The 13,591-nt window shown below is 42.1% G+C and overlaps 2 protein-coding genes across 3 annotated transcripts in view; one reads left to right on the plus strand and one right to left on the minus strand.

Annotated features, from left to right (window-relative positions):
• Positions 1-11,448, plus strand: part of TENM3 (teneurin transmembrane protein 3) — a 335,936-nt gene extending 324,488 nt beyond the window's left edge. For both annotated transcript variants that reach the window (XM_063077415.1, XM_063077416.1), the window contains 4 exons: positions 646-942; positions 4,153-5,764; positions 8,499-8,629; positions 10,606-11,448. In XM_063077415.1, the coding sequence (XP_062933485.1) occupies positions 646-942; positions 4,153-5,764; positions 8,499-8,629; positions 10,606-11,361 (2,796 nt within the window). In that variant the 3' untranslated portion in view covers positions 11,362-11,448. The remainder of the gene's footprint in view (positions 1-645; positions 943-4,152; positions 5,765-8,498; positions 8,630-10,605) is intronic.
• Positions 3,828-13,591, minus strand: part of DCTD (dCMP deaminase) — a 112,091-nt gene continuing 102,327 nt past the window's right edge. The window contains exon 8 of the mRNA XM_063077417.1: positions 3,828-3,893. Within this exon, the coding sequence (XP_062933487.1) occupies positions 3,834-3,893 (60 nt within the window). The 3' untranslated portion in view covers positions 3,828-3,833. The remainder of the gene's footprint in view (positions 3,894-13,591) is intronic.

Genomic DNA, 13,591 nt, shown 5'->3' on the forward strand with positions numbered 1-13,591 from the left:
AGGCCATGTATATGTGGTAGTAAAGGACTCTGAAGTCCCTGCCAGTTCACCAGATATTATCAATAGAAAAAGGCATTCTAAAAAAAAGTGTGACATTTCAGCACTGGGCCAAAAGCAATGATCGTGTTTGTAACCTCCTGCTATTTAAACTTATTAATAATTTACAGTAGTATGGGTTCCAACTTCTACTTAACTGCTCAAAGGGTTAGAGTCACATTTACCACTGTGTTTTATTTAATGCAGCCATGATTAATTTACTAAGCAATAATTTCTCAGTGTTTTATTGGGGGAGGAGCTTTGAGTAATTTACACACGTGTTATGTTTATCACCTTCAGATCTTCTGAACAAACTTTTAAAAAATTGCATTTTGGTATTTTTCTTATTAGTTGCTTTAGTTTACAAAATTTAATTGGAAAGCTTTTGAACGAATGCCAGGCTGTCTTTCTGCTTAATAAAGCCTTTTAAAAGAGCAGTTAATCTACTGCCTTGCACTTGTACTCAAGAAGTAGCTAAATTAATTTACTGACAAAGAGAATCAATCATCATAAATGGTGTTTAAACAATACTGGGAACTCTGAAGACTAGTAAGTGACTGGTATTGGAATAGCATGATTTATTTTATCATCTTGTTTGTGTTGTTACAGGTTAATGGCAGAAACCTCCTTTCAGTTGACTTTGATCGAACAACAAAGACAGAAAAGATCTATGATGACCACCGTAAATTTCTACTGAGGATTGCCTACGACACATCAGGGCACCCAACTCTCTGGCTGCCAAGTAGCAAGTTGATGGCCGTCAATGTCACCTATTCATCCACAGGTCAAATTGCCAGCATCCAGCGAGGAACTACTAGCGAAAAAGTAGATTATGATGGACAGGGGAGGATTGTATCTCGGGTCTTTGCTGATGGTAAAACATGGAGTTACACGTACTTAGAAAAGGTACGCCTGCATAGTAAGGTTAAAAACAGGGAAAGGATGATTAGCATTTTCCAGCAATCACCCAGACCAGTACGGGGGAGAAAAATGATGACACATGACTGAGTTCCATTCGTTATTCTAAGTATCAATATGGAAGTCACATTGGTACAGCAGTGATGAATTTCTGCATTAGCAAAGTAGTTTCTCCTTATTTAAATTCTACTATCTGAGACCTTTTTAAGTGATTTATGCTATAAACAAACAAGCAGTAACACTGTCCACCTGCCAAGCTTGTACATGGAACACATTCACAAATTAGACCTTTAGCATGTAAGTCATTCGTAAATAACTTCCATGTAGCTCTTTCATTTAAGAAAGAGCCTTACATTAGCACAGCTAAAGCTGTCAGTTTTGTGTTGTTCCTGACAGAGCTTCAACATAACCATAAAAAACATGTAGACCCTACTTATGCATTATTAACTAAAGGAGGTTATTTTCGTAGAAAGCCACACTTTCAGGTACTCTGTGGCATCTCTCCTTTATTCTACATATAAGAGGTAAGCATCCTAGTTTCGGCTTCTGCCCATTCTTAAGAACTATGCATAATACCAAAAATGAAGACTTAGAGATTACACATGTGCAAAATGCTAAGTTGTACAACGGGCAGCCTGGGGTATTGACTGGGGTCAAGAGAGAATGAAAGAAAAGGAAGAAAAGGGAAAGGATGACCTCCCTGTAATTCCTTTCTTAAGAAATATAATCCACCAAAGAGCATATTCATGGAATGTTTCACTTGCCTTTGAAAGAAGCATTAGCACTAGAAAATGATCCAGTTTGGAGTTCTGATACCTCTCAAACCTCAGAGCACTCCAGCACCAAGTGCACAGCAGCCTAAGTACAAACAGTGGCTGCCTCCCCCCGTACTTAAATTCTTCCCCAAAGCTCACATCCGCATCGTTGCTGTGCTCACCTCAGGCAGTCTTGTTCTCCACCAGCCGTGCCCTCGCAACTCGTCGGTCTCACCGAACCCCTTACATTTGAACCATCCCATCTGATTCTAGGTGGCCTAATCGCAGACCGCTCTTCCTAAGAACCAGTTTCAAAGCTCACTGTAGAGGTGCCTGCCAGCTCTGAATGCCACCAGCTAAGACCCTCCTGGCCAGTCTCTCCTCTTGCAAACCCACCTGTCTGCTCTCCTTCGAAGAGACTCACCCTTGAGACAATGGATTCTGCATGTTAGATGACAAATTCTCTCCATGCTAAACATCCTACTCTATATTCAACTGGTTATTTGTTGGGAGAACACAAAGCAAGCCGCCTACATATATATCTTTCTGCGAACAAATTCTGACACCTGGAAAGTATTTCACCCTCTAACCTAACAAGCCCCAAGACATCACCTGGGAAGTATTTCACCTTCAGCCCAACAAGCCCCAAGGCACTTTCTCCAAGTGGGAGAGGATCTCTGCTTTATTCTGGAACAGTTTTCCCAATTTAAATATATTACAGGGAAGAGTAACAGAAATATAAATACCCAGACCCCTGAAATTGATAGTAGTGATCATAATGTGACAAAAATGTTTAAAGGGAGTGAAGGAGAATATCACTGATAAGAGCTGCTATCAAGAAATGACCAAGGCAGTAACCAAGATCACCTTCATGCAACAATGCAGATCAGGAAAGCCAATGAGTCCTTTCTCATTGCCTTTCCCAAACCCCTAAAGTCTACCCGAACTATTTCCATTTCCTTGCTAGGATAGGCACACTAACTTATCCATTTCAAAACAAGAAATATTTTACCAACTACCATCAAATATGATTTTTTTTTTTTTTGCGGCTGGCTGGTATGGGGAACCAAACCCTTGACCTTGGTGTTACAAGGCTGCACTCTAACCACCTTAGCTAACCCGCCAGCCAAACATGATTTTAAATGACTGCAAAACTAGGTACTAATTTCTGTGAATTCAGCAATAATCTAAGCCTCCCTCGGAAGAATGCAGACTATTAGGAACAACTCTCGAGTCACAAACTACACAACCTGCATACAAAAATTAGCCTAGATATGCTCACAGAGGATATTCTACAGGAGCCTTTGTCGTGCAGAAGAAGGTGATGAAAAATAAAGAGAAAAAGAAGGGGCCTTGGACAAGGGATTATGCATTTCTTTGTCAGAAGCAAAGGGATAAGACCCGGGAGGGCTCCCAGCGTGACCATCCTCCCTGTCCTGCCATCGTTCCATCTGGTCTAACGGGTTAGAGGCAGCTTCCTCCGAGGGAAGCCCTGCATCATCACTGAGCTCTACTTAACTAGCCCTAACAAGCCTCAGGGTTGCCCTTCTCTCCTACTGGCCTAATAAATTAATATCGTTTATTTTTCTGCAATTACATGCAAAATAGAGCTTATTTTTATTTATATATGTATGCACTTCTTAATTTAGCACCAAAGCAGTATGTAGTCCAGAAACCATTCTCGTAGCACCTGAGGTACAAATCAGATTGGGTATCCACAAAAGGGAATATCAAAATGTAGATTTTATTGTCAGTACAGATGCCTTGTAAGAATTTGAAAAAAAAAAAAAAAAAACATATCTCACACATATCTCAATTCATATTTCTTTTAAGGGCTTTTACAGTTTTCATTCACCATGTGATTAATTTAGCAATGTTTGTTGATGTTGATACTTCATGTACACATTACCCATTTTTGGCTAATTTTATGTCTCTTCTTCATAAAATATTTTGAATGCTCTGCTCCTCCCCCAAATACGGTGTAAATTAAACCATGGTTTGAGTAGCTCTTCAGTCAAAGGAGGGAGGAGAAGCCACCTTGCTAAACAATTGCTAATTATGGATAGGATTGCGCTTCCCATATGCTGTTTTCTCCTTGAAATATTGTCTTGAAAGCAGCTTTGCTCATGCCTGTATTATGACTTGTCCAAATCCATTGACAATCTGCTGGTTGGCTGCGAGTGCCTGGAAAAAGAATGGTACGATCATGACAAGTAGCACATTATGAATCTTGAGCCACTAATTGCAGAAACCCTCACAATTAAGCACCCAAGCAAATTAGGCAGGGAAGGAATCGTTAACAACATGTAAGGTCAAGGATAACTCAATTAAAATGGAAATCATTTTCTCAAGCAGAATGTTTCTGTATATTTGTGGTCACTTAATCTGCTTTTGCTTCCCCTGTTCACAAACCCTGGATAACAATATGCTCTCTTTTGTACAGTCCATGGTTCTTCTGCTTCATAGCCAGCGGCAATACATCTTTGAATACGACATGTGGGACCGCCTGTCTGCCATCACCATGCCCAGTGTGGCTCGCCACACCATGCAGACCATCCGATCCATTGGCTACTACCGCAACATATACAACCCCCCAGAAAGCAATGCCTCCGTCATCACAGACTACAATGAAGAAGGGCTGCTCCTGCAAACGGCCTTCTTGGGTACAAGTCGGAGGGTCTTATTCAAATATAGAAGGCAGACCAGGCTCTCAGAAATTTTATATGATAGCACAAGAGTCAGTTTTACCTATGATGAAACAGCAGGAGTCCTAAAAACAGTAAACCTCCAGAGTGATGGTTTTATTTGCACCATTAGATACAGGCAAATTGGCCCCCTGATTGACAGACAGATTTTCCGCTTTAGTGAGGACGGGATGGTAAATGCGAGATTTGACTATAGCTATGACAACAGCTTTCGAGTGACCAGCATGCAGGGTGTCATCAATGAAACTCCACTGCCCATTGATCTCTATCAGTTTGATGACATTTCTGGCAAAGTCGAGCAGTTTGGAAAGTTTGGAGTTATATATTATGATATTAACCAGATCATTTCCACAGCTGTAATGACTTATACGAAGCACTTTGATGCTCATGGCCGCATTAAGGAAATTCAGTATGAGATATTCAGGTCACTCATGTACTGGATTACAATTCAATATGATAACATGGGTCGGGTGACTAAGAGAGAGATTAAAATAGGGCCCTTTGCCAACACTACTAAATATGGTTATGAATATGATGTTGATGGACAGCTCCAAACAGTTTACCTAAATGAAAAGATCATGTGGCGTTACAACTATGATCTGAATGGAAACCTCCATTTACTAAACCCAAGTAGCAGTGCACGTTTGACACCTCTTCGGTATGACTTGCGAGACAGAATCACTCGACTGGGGGACGTTCAGTATCGGTTGGATGAAGATGGTTTCCTACGTCAAAGAGGGACAGAAATCTTTGAATACAGCTCCAAGGGGCTTCTAACTCGAGTTTACAGTAAAGGCAGTGGCTGGACAGTGATCTATCGTTATGATGGCCTGGGAAGGCGTGTTTCCAGCAAAACCAGTCTAGGACAACACCTGCAGTTTTTTTATGCTGACCTAACTTACCCCACCAGGATTACTCATGTGTACAACCACTCAAGTTCAGAAATTACCTCCCTTTATTATGATCTCCAAGGACATCTGTTTGCCATGGAAATCAGCAGTGGGGATGAATTCTACATTGCATCGGATAACACAGGAACACCATTGGCTGTTTTCAGTAGCAATGGGCTTATGCTAAAACAGATTCAGTATACTGCATATGGTGAAATCTATTTTGATTCCAATATTGACTTTCAGCTGGTAATTGGATTTCATGGTGGCTTATATGACCCACTCACCAAATTAATCCACTTTGGAGAAAGAGATTATGACATTTTGGCAGGACGATGGACAACGCCTGACATAGAAATCTGGAAAAGAATTGGGAAGGACCCAGCTCCTTTTAACCTATATATGTTTAGGAATAACAACCCCGCAAGCAAAATCCACGATGTGAAAGACTACATCACAGGTAAGCATATTTTGTTGTCCTTTCCAAGGGTTGAATTACTGTTATCATTAGATTAATATGTAAAATAGCTGCAATTGATTTAACGTTATACTTCCCTCATGCAAAATCAAATGCCTAACCTTTTAAATATATTTATTTCTCTATGGAACCATAGAGGAACCACAAAGGGAAAATGAGATATAGGTGCTACTTATTCTGTCAGTGCCCAAGGCCCCAAGTTTTTGAAATGACATAGAATCCAATCATGTAAGGAAGTGACAAAGGGAACAGAAAACATGATGAATTCAGATTCCCAAAATCAGAGTTCCAGTCCCAACTCCTCTCCTACAAGTTGTGTGGCTTTTTAGGGAAGTCACATAATTTTTTTGAGTTTGTTTCCTTAACTATAAAATGCCTATCTTGTGGCATAAAATACAAGAATATATGCAATTCTGAATTAAATGTTAACTACCGTACAAATGTGTAATGTTGGGCTTTTTAATACAAGTGTAAAACTCTGATGGAGACAGTGTGAAAAACAACACAGTGTGACACACCATCTCACCCCTGGGAGATATTTAACTCCCTCCTCACCACCATCACCTCAGGACAACAATGGAGCAATTTCTCCCATCAGTTTCATAGCCAATGAGTCCAGTTTTTGTTCTCACTTCTTCTTTTTCCACCATCTTCACTGCCATGTCATGCAGTTCTCACACAGTGACATTACTAATAGGCACACTGATTTTTCCACCAATATGGGGTGATTTTCAGGGTATGAATTTAAGATCTTTCCAAGTTTAGTGCATGTTACTATTTTAATTTTGCAAGATTTAAAACATCGGGTCCCACTTCCGCCACCACAGAACAAGCAGGATGTAAAACAGAGACAAGGTCCTTGCAAGACCTATTCTAGTTCCCCTTAGTGAGCTGACTTCTTCCCTCATTCTCTTCTTCAAGAATTCTGGATCCTCCTGCTTCCACCTTTCATTCCTGATTTACATTGCCATATTTAACCTCACTAACACATTTATGTTTCCTGGAAGAAGGTTCTTTTTTCCTGTTTTGTTATTGTTGTTGTTGCTGTTGTTTGTTTGGTTTGGATTGGGGTTTTTCTGTTTTGTTTCAGTTTGGCTTGTGTTAGATGCTCCTTCAGGCAGCCTCTTTTCTAGCTTAATATTTGAGGTGTGCCGAGATGTCTGTTCTTGCAGTTCTCAGTACAGCTCTCAACATGCTCCTCCATGTTCATTTCATATCTGCTTCCTATCTTTCTAGACTGCCTAAAGCTTCACATATCTCTCTTCCATGTGAACCTGCTGAAAGTCCCTTCTTTCAACACCTTTATGGTACTCTCATTCAGGGTTTTTCAGTACACATTTGCATTCAAATCCCATTATTTTGGCAGTACTTTCCAACAGTTAAGATCCTCTGATTTTCACTGTTGTGCAGACGTTGTTCAGAGGAAGAGAATCTTTGCTGCCAATACTCCAACATTTGGAAGAAAGAATTTTCTCCAAAACATAAGACCTCCCCTGTAATCTTATATACACTCACAAAAAAAAAAAAAAAGTTATCACTTTCCATCCCATGTGAACAACTTGGGATTTATTTCTCCCACCACCCCATTTAAGAGAGGGAGAATACCACTGGTTTTATAGCCATATGATGCCTAGACAAAGGAGCTGCCAGCCTGGCAATGAGGTGAGAGTTTGTGCTCTAGAGAAGGAAATAGGAAACAAGTGGCTCTCCATCATTCTGACAAGCATTTACCACTCGTTATTTAAGGGGTGTTGACAGGGGCCAGCTGAAAGGCTGGAAAGCCCACAGCTCCTGAATTCATCCTCTCCTAGCAACATGGACTGTAGAGAATGCCATAGCAGCATTTTCTGAAAAACATCAAAAGAGAGATGGAACAGCATAAAATATATTAGGTGAAATGCAATTTCAAATTTTCCAGCAATGTGCTTAATATATAAAATAATCTACACCCAACTGTACTCATAAAGCTGCAAGCCTGCTGAGTAGTTCTGTAACATTATAACCTCCAGAAAAGAATAAAAACCTTATTCTGAACTTAATGGCTTTTGGAGTCACATGGCAATATTTTAAAATACCATTTTAAAGGTTTCCAGGTTCTCTCCCCAAAAAGTTTGTCTCCACCTGTGCACAGTGAGCCTTTGAAATCGTAACTGATGGTAGTCAGAACTTCTGTGCCCTTGGCCAGTTTTGCCAGCTTTCAGCATTCATCTTTGATTAAGAATCAACTGTTGATTTTAACTCTCAATTTAGGGGTTTTATTAATAGAAAATGGGTTGTGGAAGTCTGCATATCCTTGGGCAATCGCTTTTGAAAGCTATTAACATACAACTTCTGTTTAAGACCAGCCTTTACTAACTACAAAACAAATTTCATTTATTTTCTACAACTATGTCTTTTTCATGCTGCTGTGCATTGTTATTATCCTCTTTATCATTATTACTAGCACAGGATGCAACTTAGCACGTATGACAGTTTATCCAGTCTAAGTGAGTATCTGTTTCTCTGCATTTTCGGTAGCATTTGCCATAGTTCTGCTGTTGAGGTTATTGTCTTCATGTCTAAAAATAGTGACTAGGTTTTGGATTGTAGAATGAAGGCAAATGTGTGCTTTTTTATATTATTATCTATGAAACTGTGTTTTTTAAGGTAAGAATTTAAATTTATGAAAGAATAAAATAAACTCTAACACCTTTTATTTTGAACATTCTTCTCCTAGATGTTAACAGCTGGCTGGTGACATTTGGCTTCCATCTGCACAATGCTATTCCTGGATTCCCCGTTCCCAAATTTGATTTAACAGAACCTTCTTATGAACTTGTGAAGAGTCAGCAGTGGGATGATATACCGGTAAGAAACAAAAAGCAAAACTATGAGAAGGTGATAAACGGTTTACTTGTGTCTTATTTACCCATATTTAATTAAACTACCCTTGTGAGAATTGTACCAGTTTTTAGTTTTTTTACTCTTTTAGGGAAGAAAAACAATACTTCCTCTGCATTTCTGTTCAGCAAACCAGGGGCCTGTTAAACAGTCTTAAATCTGATTTTAGCGATGCTAAAAAGGTAATTATCAAAAAGTAATAAAATGGAGAAGCTCATTTTTGAGTGCTGGGTTTCTACAGAGAACCCCACGAAAGCACATTTACGGCACCTGGGACCTGAAGGCAAGGATACAATAAACAGGAGGGGAGGGGATTCATATTACAAATTAGCAGCCCGCAAACAGTGCCACAAAGTTCAGCCTCTTAAAATATCAGCAGTTTCATGGGAAAAGATTAAAAATAAAAAATGTCCTCTGGTAAGGCTCCACCTACAACCAGGTGTTCATGGAATTTTCTGAAAATAACAGATCAGGAGGCCAATAACTGTTATGAGAAATAAAATAAAAGAAATCGAATGGAAAATTGCAAAGTCAAAACTGCCATTTTAGAAAGTGGCATTTTTAATTCCCACCGTTCAGAGATCAGAAAGGAATGCACAACAATACACCAGAATTTCTAGCTTAAAGCAAGAATAATTAAGAGATCAAGAAATTGGGTTACCCTATAATGATAAGGAGAAGAGTACAGTTTCTTAGACAGATTGATTTCCCCCCCTTAAGCAATTTCCTATAATTTCAATGAATACAGAGAGAAAAGCCAATCAAGGATAAAACACGTACACAGTATATCCAGTGCCAGTACGTCTGTTTTCTGGTACATGTTTCATACTTAACATAAAAGCAAATCTTTTTTCACATGTCACCTTTACATTTAAAAAGCCAAACCCATCAAATTTCCAGGGTCTGGGAGCTGTTTTCACATTTCTAATTGCAAATATATCTGCAATGATAAAAGTGCCATGAGGGCACACTGAAGCTTCCTAATGCATTTGACCATGAACGTCCTAATTATGTATGACTTTCCAACATGTCTGAAAACGCTTAAGTCTAACTGTACAAACAGACTTGCCAACTTTTTTCCTGGGCAGCCTTTTAAGTATTGTTCATGTTCTCTGTCAAGAGAAGCGTACCATAAGGACAGCTGAGGGAATCACTGGCAAAGACATTGAGGCTGCCCCAAGTGCAGAAGAACAAATGTTTTCCTTCACTGCTGCAAATGAAACAGATGTTTCCATTTGGGAAACACTGGCCAGACAAACATCTGGTAGCATAATGGCTGAGTTAAGATGCCCCCAACTTAAAACATTTGCCAGTGTAGAGGGTCCACTGTCCCTAAATCCGTGGAAAATAACTGTTTTCCTAAAGAAATAAATACTCTTCTCCAGCTGCCCCACTGTCCACTCATCCTGTGCATTTCAGTTCGCAGTTACACTGACGATTTTAAGCTGAAACGTGTGCTTACCAGGAGAGGCTTAAGGCACGAGCATTTCCAAGTAGATAAAATGGGACCCAGTGATTCAGCCCTGACCATCCCCAGCCTTCTCAGTCCTTCTCTGTGTGGTGCTTTCTCCTCGGACTCCCTTGGATGGAGGGCCTGATAGCTGGGCTCCCCACCTGGGGTGGGCGTGGGAAAAGAGCACCTAGAAATTGTAAGAGAAAAGCTAAAACCATGAGAATTTTGCCCACATTAGAAACCGAGAACGCTTTTAAGTAACACATGGTGGAATTAGGTCCTTTTGCGTTTCAAACCCATCTGGATCACCTCGAGGGCGGGGGACCTCGCGTGCCTTCCTCCCCCCAGGATCGCGTTAGCCTCTTCATCTCTGCAGCACCCCTGGAGGCTGTAGTGAGTGTTGCGGCGCTCTGCACCCAGGCTCCCCGGGAACCGAGTGCCACCACCGATGTTCTCTCAACCTGCCCCCTGTTGTGTTTCGCTTTTTCAGCCCATCTTCGGGGTTCAGCAGCAAGTGGCGCGGCAAGCCCAGGCCTTCCTGTCCCTGGGGAAGATGGCAGAGGTGCAGGTGAGCCGGCGCCAGGGAGGCGGCGAGCCGTCGTGGCTGTGGTTCGCCACGGTCAAGTCGCTCATCGGCAAGGGCGTCATGCTGGCCGTCAGCCAGGGCCGCGTGCAGACCAACGTGCTCAACATCGCCAACGAGGACTGCATCAAGGTGGCGGCCGTGCTCAACAACGCCTTCTACCTGGAGAACCTGCACTTCACCATCGAGGGCAAGGACACGCACTACTTCATCAAGACCAGCACGCCCGAGAGCGACCTGGGCACGCTGCGGCTGACGAGCGGCCGCAAGGCCTTGGAGAACGGCATCAACGTGACGGTGTCGCAGTCCACGACCGTGGTCAACGGCAGGACTCGCAGGTTCGCCGACGTGGAGATGCAGTTCGGCGCGCTGGCGCTGCACGTGCGCTACGGCATGACGCTGGACGAGGAGAAGGCGCGGGTCCTGGAGCAGGCGCGGCAGCGCGCGCTCGCCCGGGCCTGGGCGCGCGAGCAGCAGCGCGTGCGCGACGGCGAGGAGGGCGCGCGCCTCTGGACGGAGGGCGAGAAGCGGCAGCTGCTGAGCGCGGGCAAGGTGCAGGGCTACGACGGCTACTACGTGCTCTCGGTGGAGCAGTACCCCGAGCTGGCCGACAGCGCCAACAACGTCCAGTTCCTCCGCCAGAGCGAGATCGGCAAGAGGTAACGGCCGGGCCAAGGGCTGCCGGACACGGGCCGGAGGACGACCCTGCTGTGACCGCACCAACCCCCAACAGAACCAAGACAGCTCTTGCCCTGAATGACCTGACAGGTGATCGGCTTTAAAGAATATGTTTACATACGCATCTCGCTGCACCCCGTGGGACTGGAAGCATTAAAAGAAAACAATGATAAAGGGGAGGGAAAAAGGCCTGAACATTGTGCTCCAGGCCATCTGTTCCTTTGAGGCACTGTGTTTAGCGAAGGGGGCAAAAAATGCATCCAGTGTTTCCAAATATTACCGAATTGTGGACCTTTGCTTACAAGAAGTCGTCTCTGTGCGTAGGATGTGATCGAGATCTCTGCTCATTTTTAAATGGGGGGCAAACTTACTGTTCATAGACAAGCCAGCTGCTTTCCCTGTGCTGCTTTGGAAAAGGACATGGGCACAGTGACTTCTGCTTCGGCGGGGATTTAATCATGGATTTTACAATGCTGACGTGGCTTGCCTTGGGGAAAAACTGGCAAATAGAATCCTTGTCCCTGATAAGCAAAGGAAACCCTGATTTTTTTGTAAATTATGTGAGACAAGTTGTTTATGGATTTTTATATGAATTACAATTTACTGTACATCAAATATTAGTCTCAGAGGAGTTAATTTATGTAAAGTGTTTAAAAAGTTTATACTTAAAAATAAAATGATAAAAACATGTGAACTGTGTGATTTTTTAAAAAGGATTGCACCTTTTGTTATCTGTTATAGCTGTACAGTATAAATTATTATATTGTAGAGATATAACAACTTATGCCTATAATGTCCAGAAGTGTTAATATTTTTGTATTAGGTTGAAAAAAAAAAGTGCAACTTTCTGTCACTAGATGGATAGGGCAGTGCAGTCCTACGTGGTGGCCGATTAGAGAACTGCCCCTTTCTCTCCCTAATCTTTTTCATCAAGCCAGTGTCCTCAACCACTGTCAACTAAGAGGCACAGCAGAAACCTAAGGCTGGTGGAGTGTAACAGAAGACAGGAAAAACCAGGGGAGAAGGGGTTCTCTGGCCCTCTCCCAGCCCTAGAAGTCACTGGGGAGTTGATATCATTAACCACAGGGTTTTTACTGTTACTGTTCCTTGAAGTTCCATTTCGTGATGGAGGACGGAGACCACATCAGGTGCTCGGGAAACATCTGATGGAGGAAAGGATCTGATGTTGTGACGGTAAACATGTGTCTTAAGATCTAGGAAAGACAGCAGAAACGGAGGGTGGTGAGTGAGCCAACTGGGACCAGTTAGGGTCACTCTGCTAAGTCTTGGGTTTGGACCCTTGGTCACCAAGAGGGACAAAAATGGAGACCCAAGCTCCTATAAGCCCACATGACCCAACCATCCCGAGAGCTGGTTTGCATGGCAGCCTCTGCTCTGTCTCGGGGAAGCCGGGGGTGGCAGGTCCATCTGGAAGTGAGCTGATAGCCGTGTCCCCCTGCTCCTGTGCGGGAGCGAGCACAGCCGCCCTCTGCACTTCTGTGTCGCTCGGCCTCTCTGACGAATCTTTCCTGCGCACTAAATTCAGCCACAAAAATATTTTTAGAAAATATTTCTCAGTTCATTGAGCTATAGTACACACTGTTTTCCTCTATGTATAATGGTGATAAAACATAGCAAGTCAACATGTCGTAAATATAAAGGTTCAAGTGATGTATTGAAAATAATTTTCTAACTGCTTTGTATGTATCACATACTCTAAATTGCACAGTAGGCGTGTTTATTAAACAGATTGGCTGGGAAAGTTTCGAAATAGCTACTGAATTTACAGTATCAGTGCTATTACTGTCTTTGTGTATTTGGTAGAGCATACCAAGGTAATTAATCTTCTAATGAATGCTGATATTTTATTAGAATGAAAGCACAGATTAGCATTAATATTTTTTATCCTGGAAATCCTTTGGCAAGTATTATGAAGCCCAAATTTAGAAAACTATGAGATTTCAAACCACATAAACATGGCTCTGTTTTACATTTTATTTTTTAACTGTTAACTTAGGTATTTGCAGTTTTGTTCAATGGAACTTCTGCAGGACTGTATTTAGCATGCTGTAAGTACTTTTGGGTGAAATAGGCTCTGAGTCTAAATTCTCAGAAATGTTTCTGATGTATTGACCATGAAAAGAGTATACCACATGACAGAAGTGAAATCATAGTCTTAACCTCTTCTCGACATGGACTGGTCTTTACACTGGCA

Source organism: Cynocephalus volans, chromosome 13, assembly GCF_027409185.1.
Source record: "Cynocephalus volans isolate mCynVol1 chromosome 13, mCynVol1.pri, whole genome shotgun sequence".
Taxonomy (NCBI): domain Eukaryota; kingdom Metazoa; phylum Chordata; class Mammalia; order Dermoptera; family Cynocephalidae; genus Cynocephalus; species Cynocephalus volans.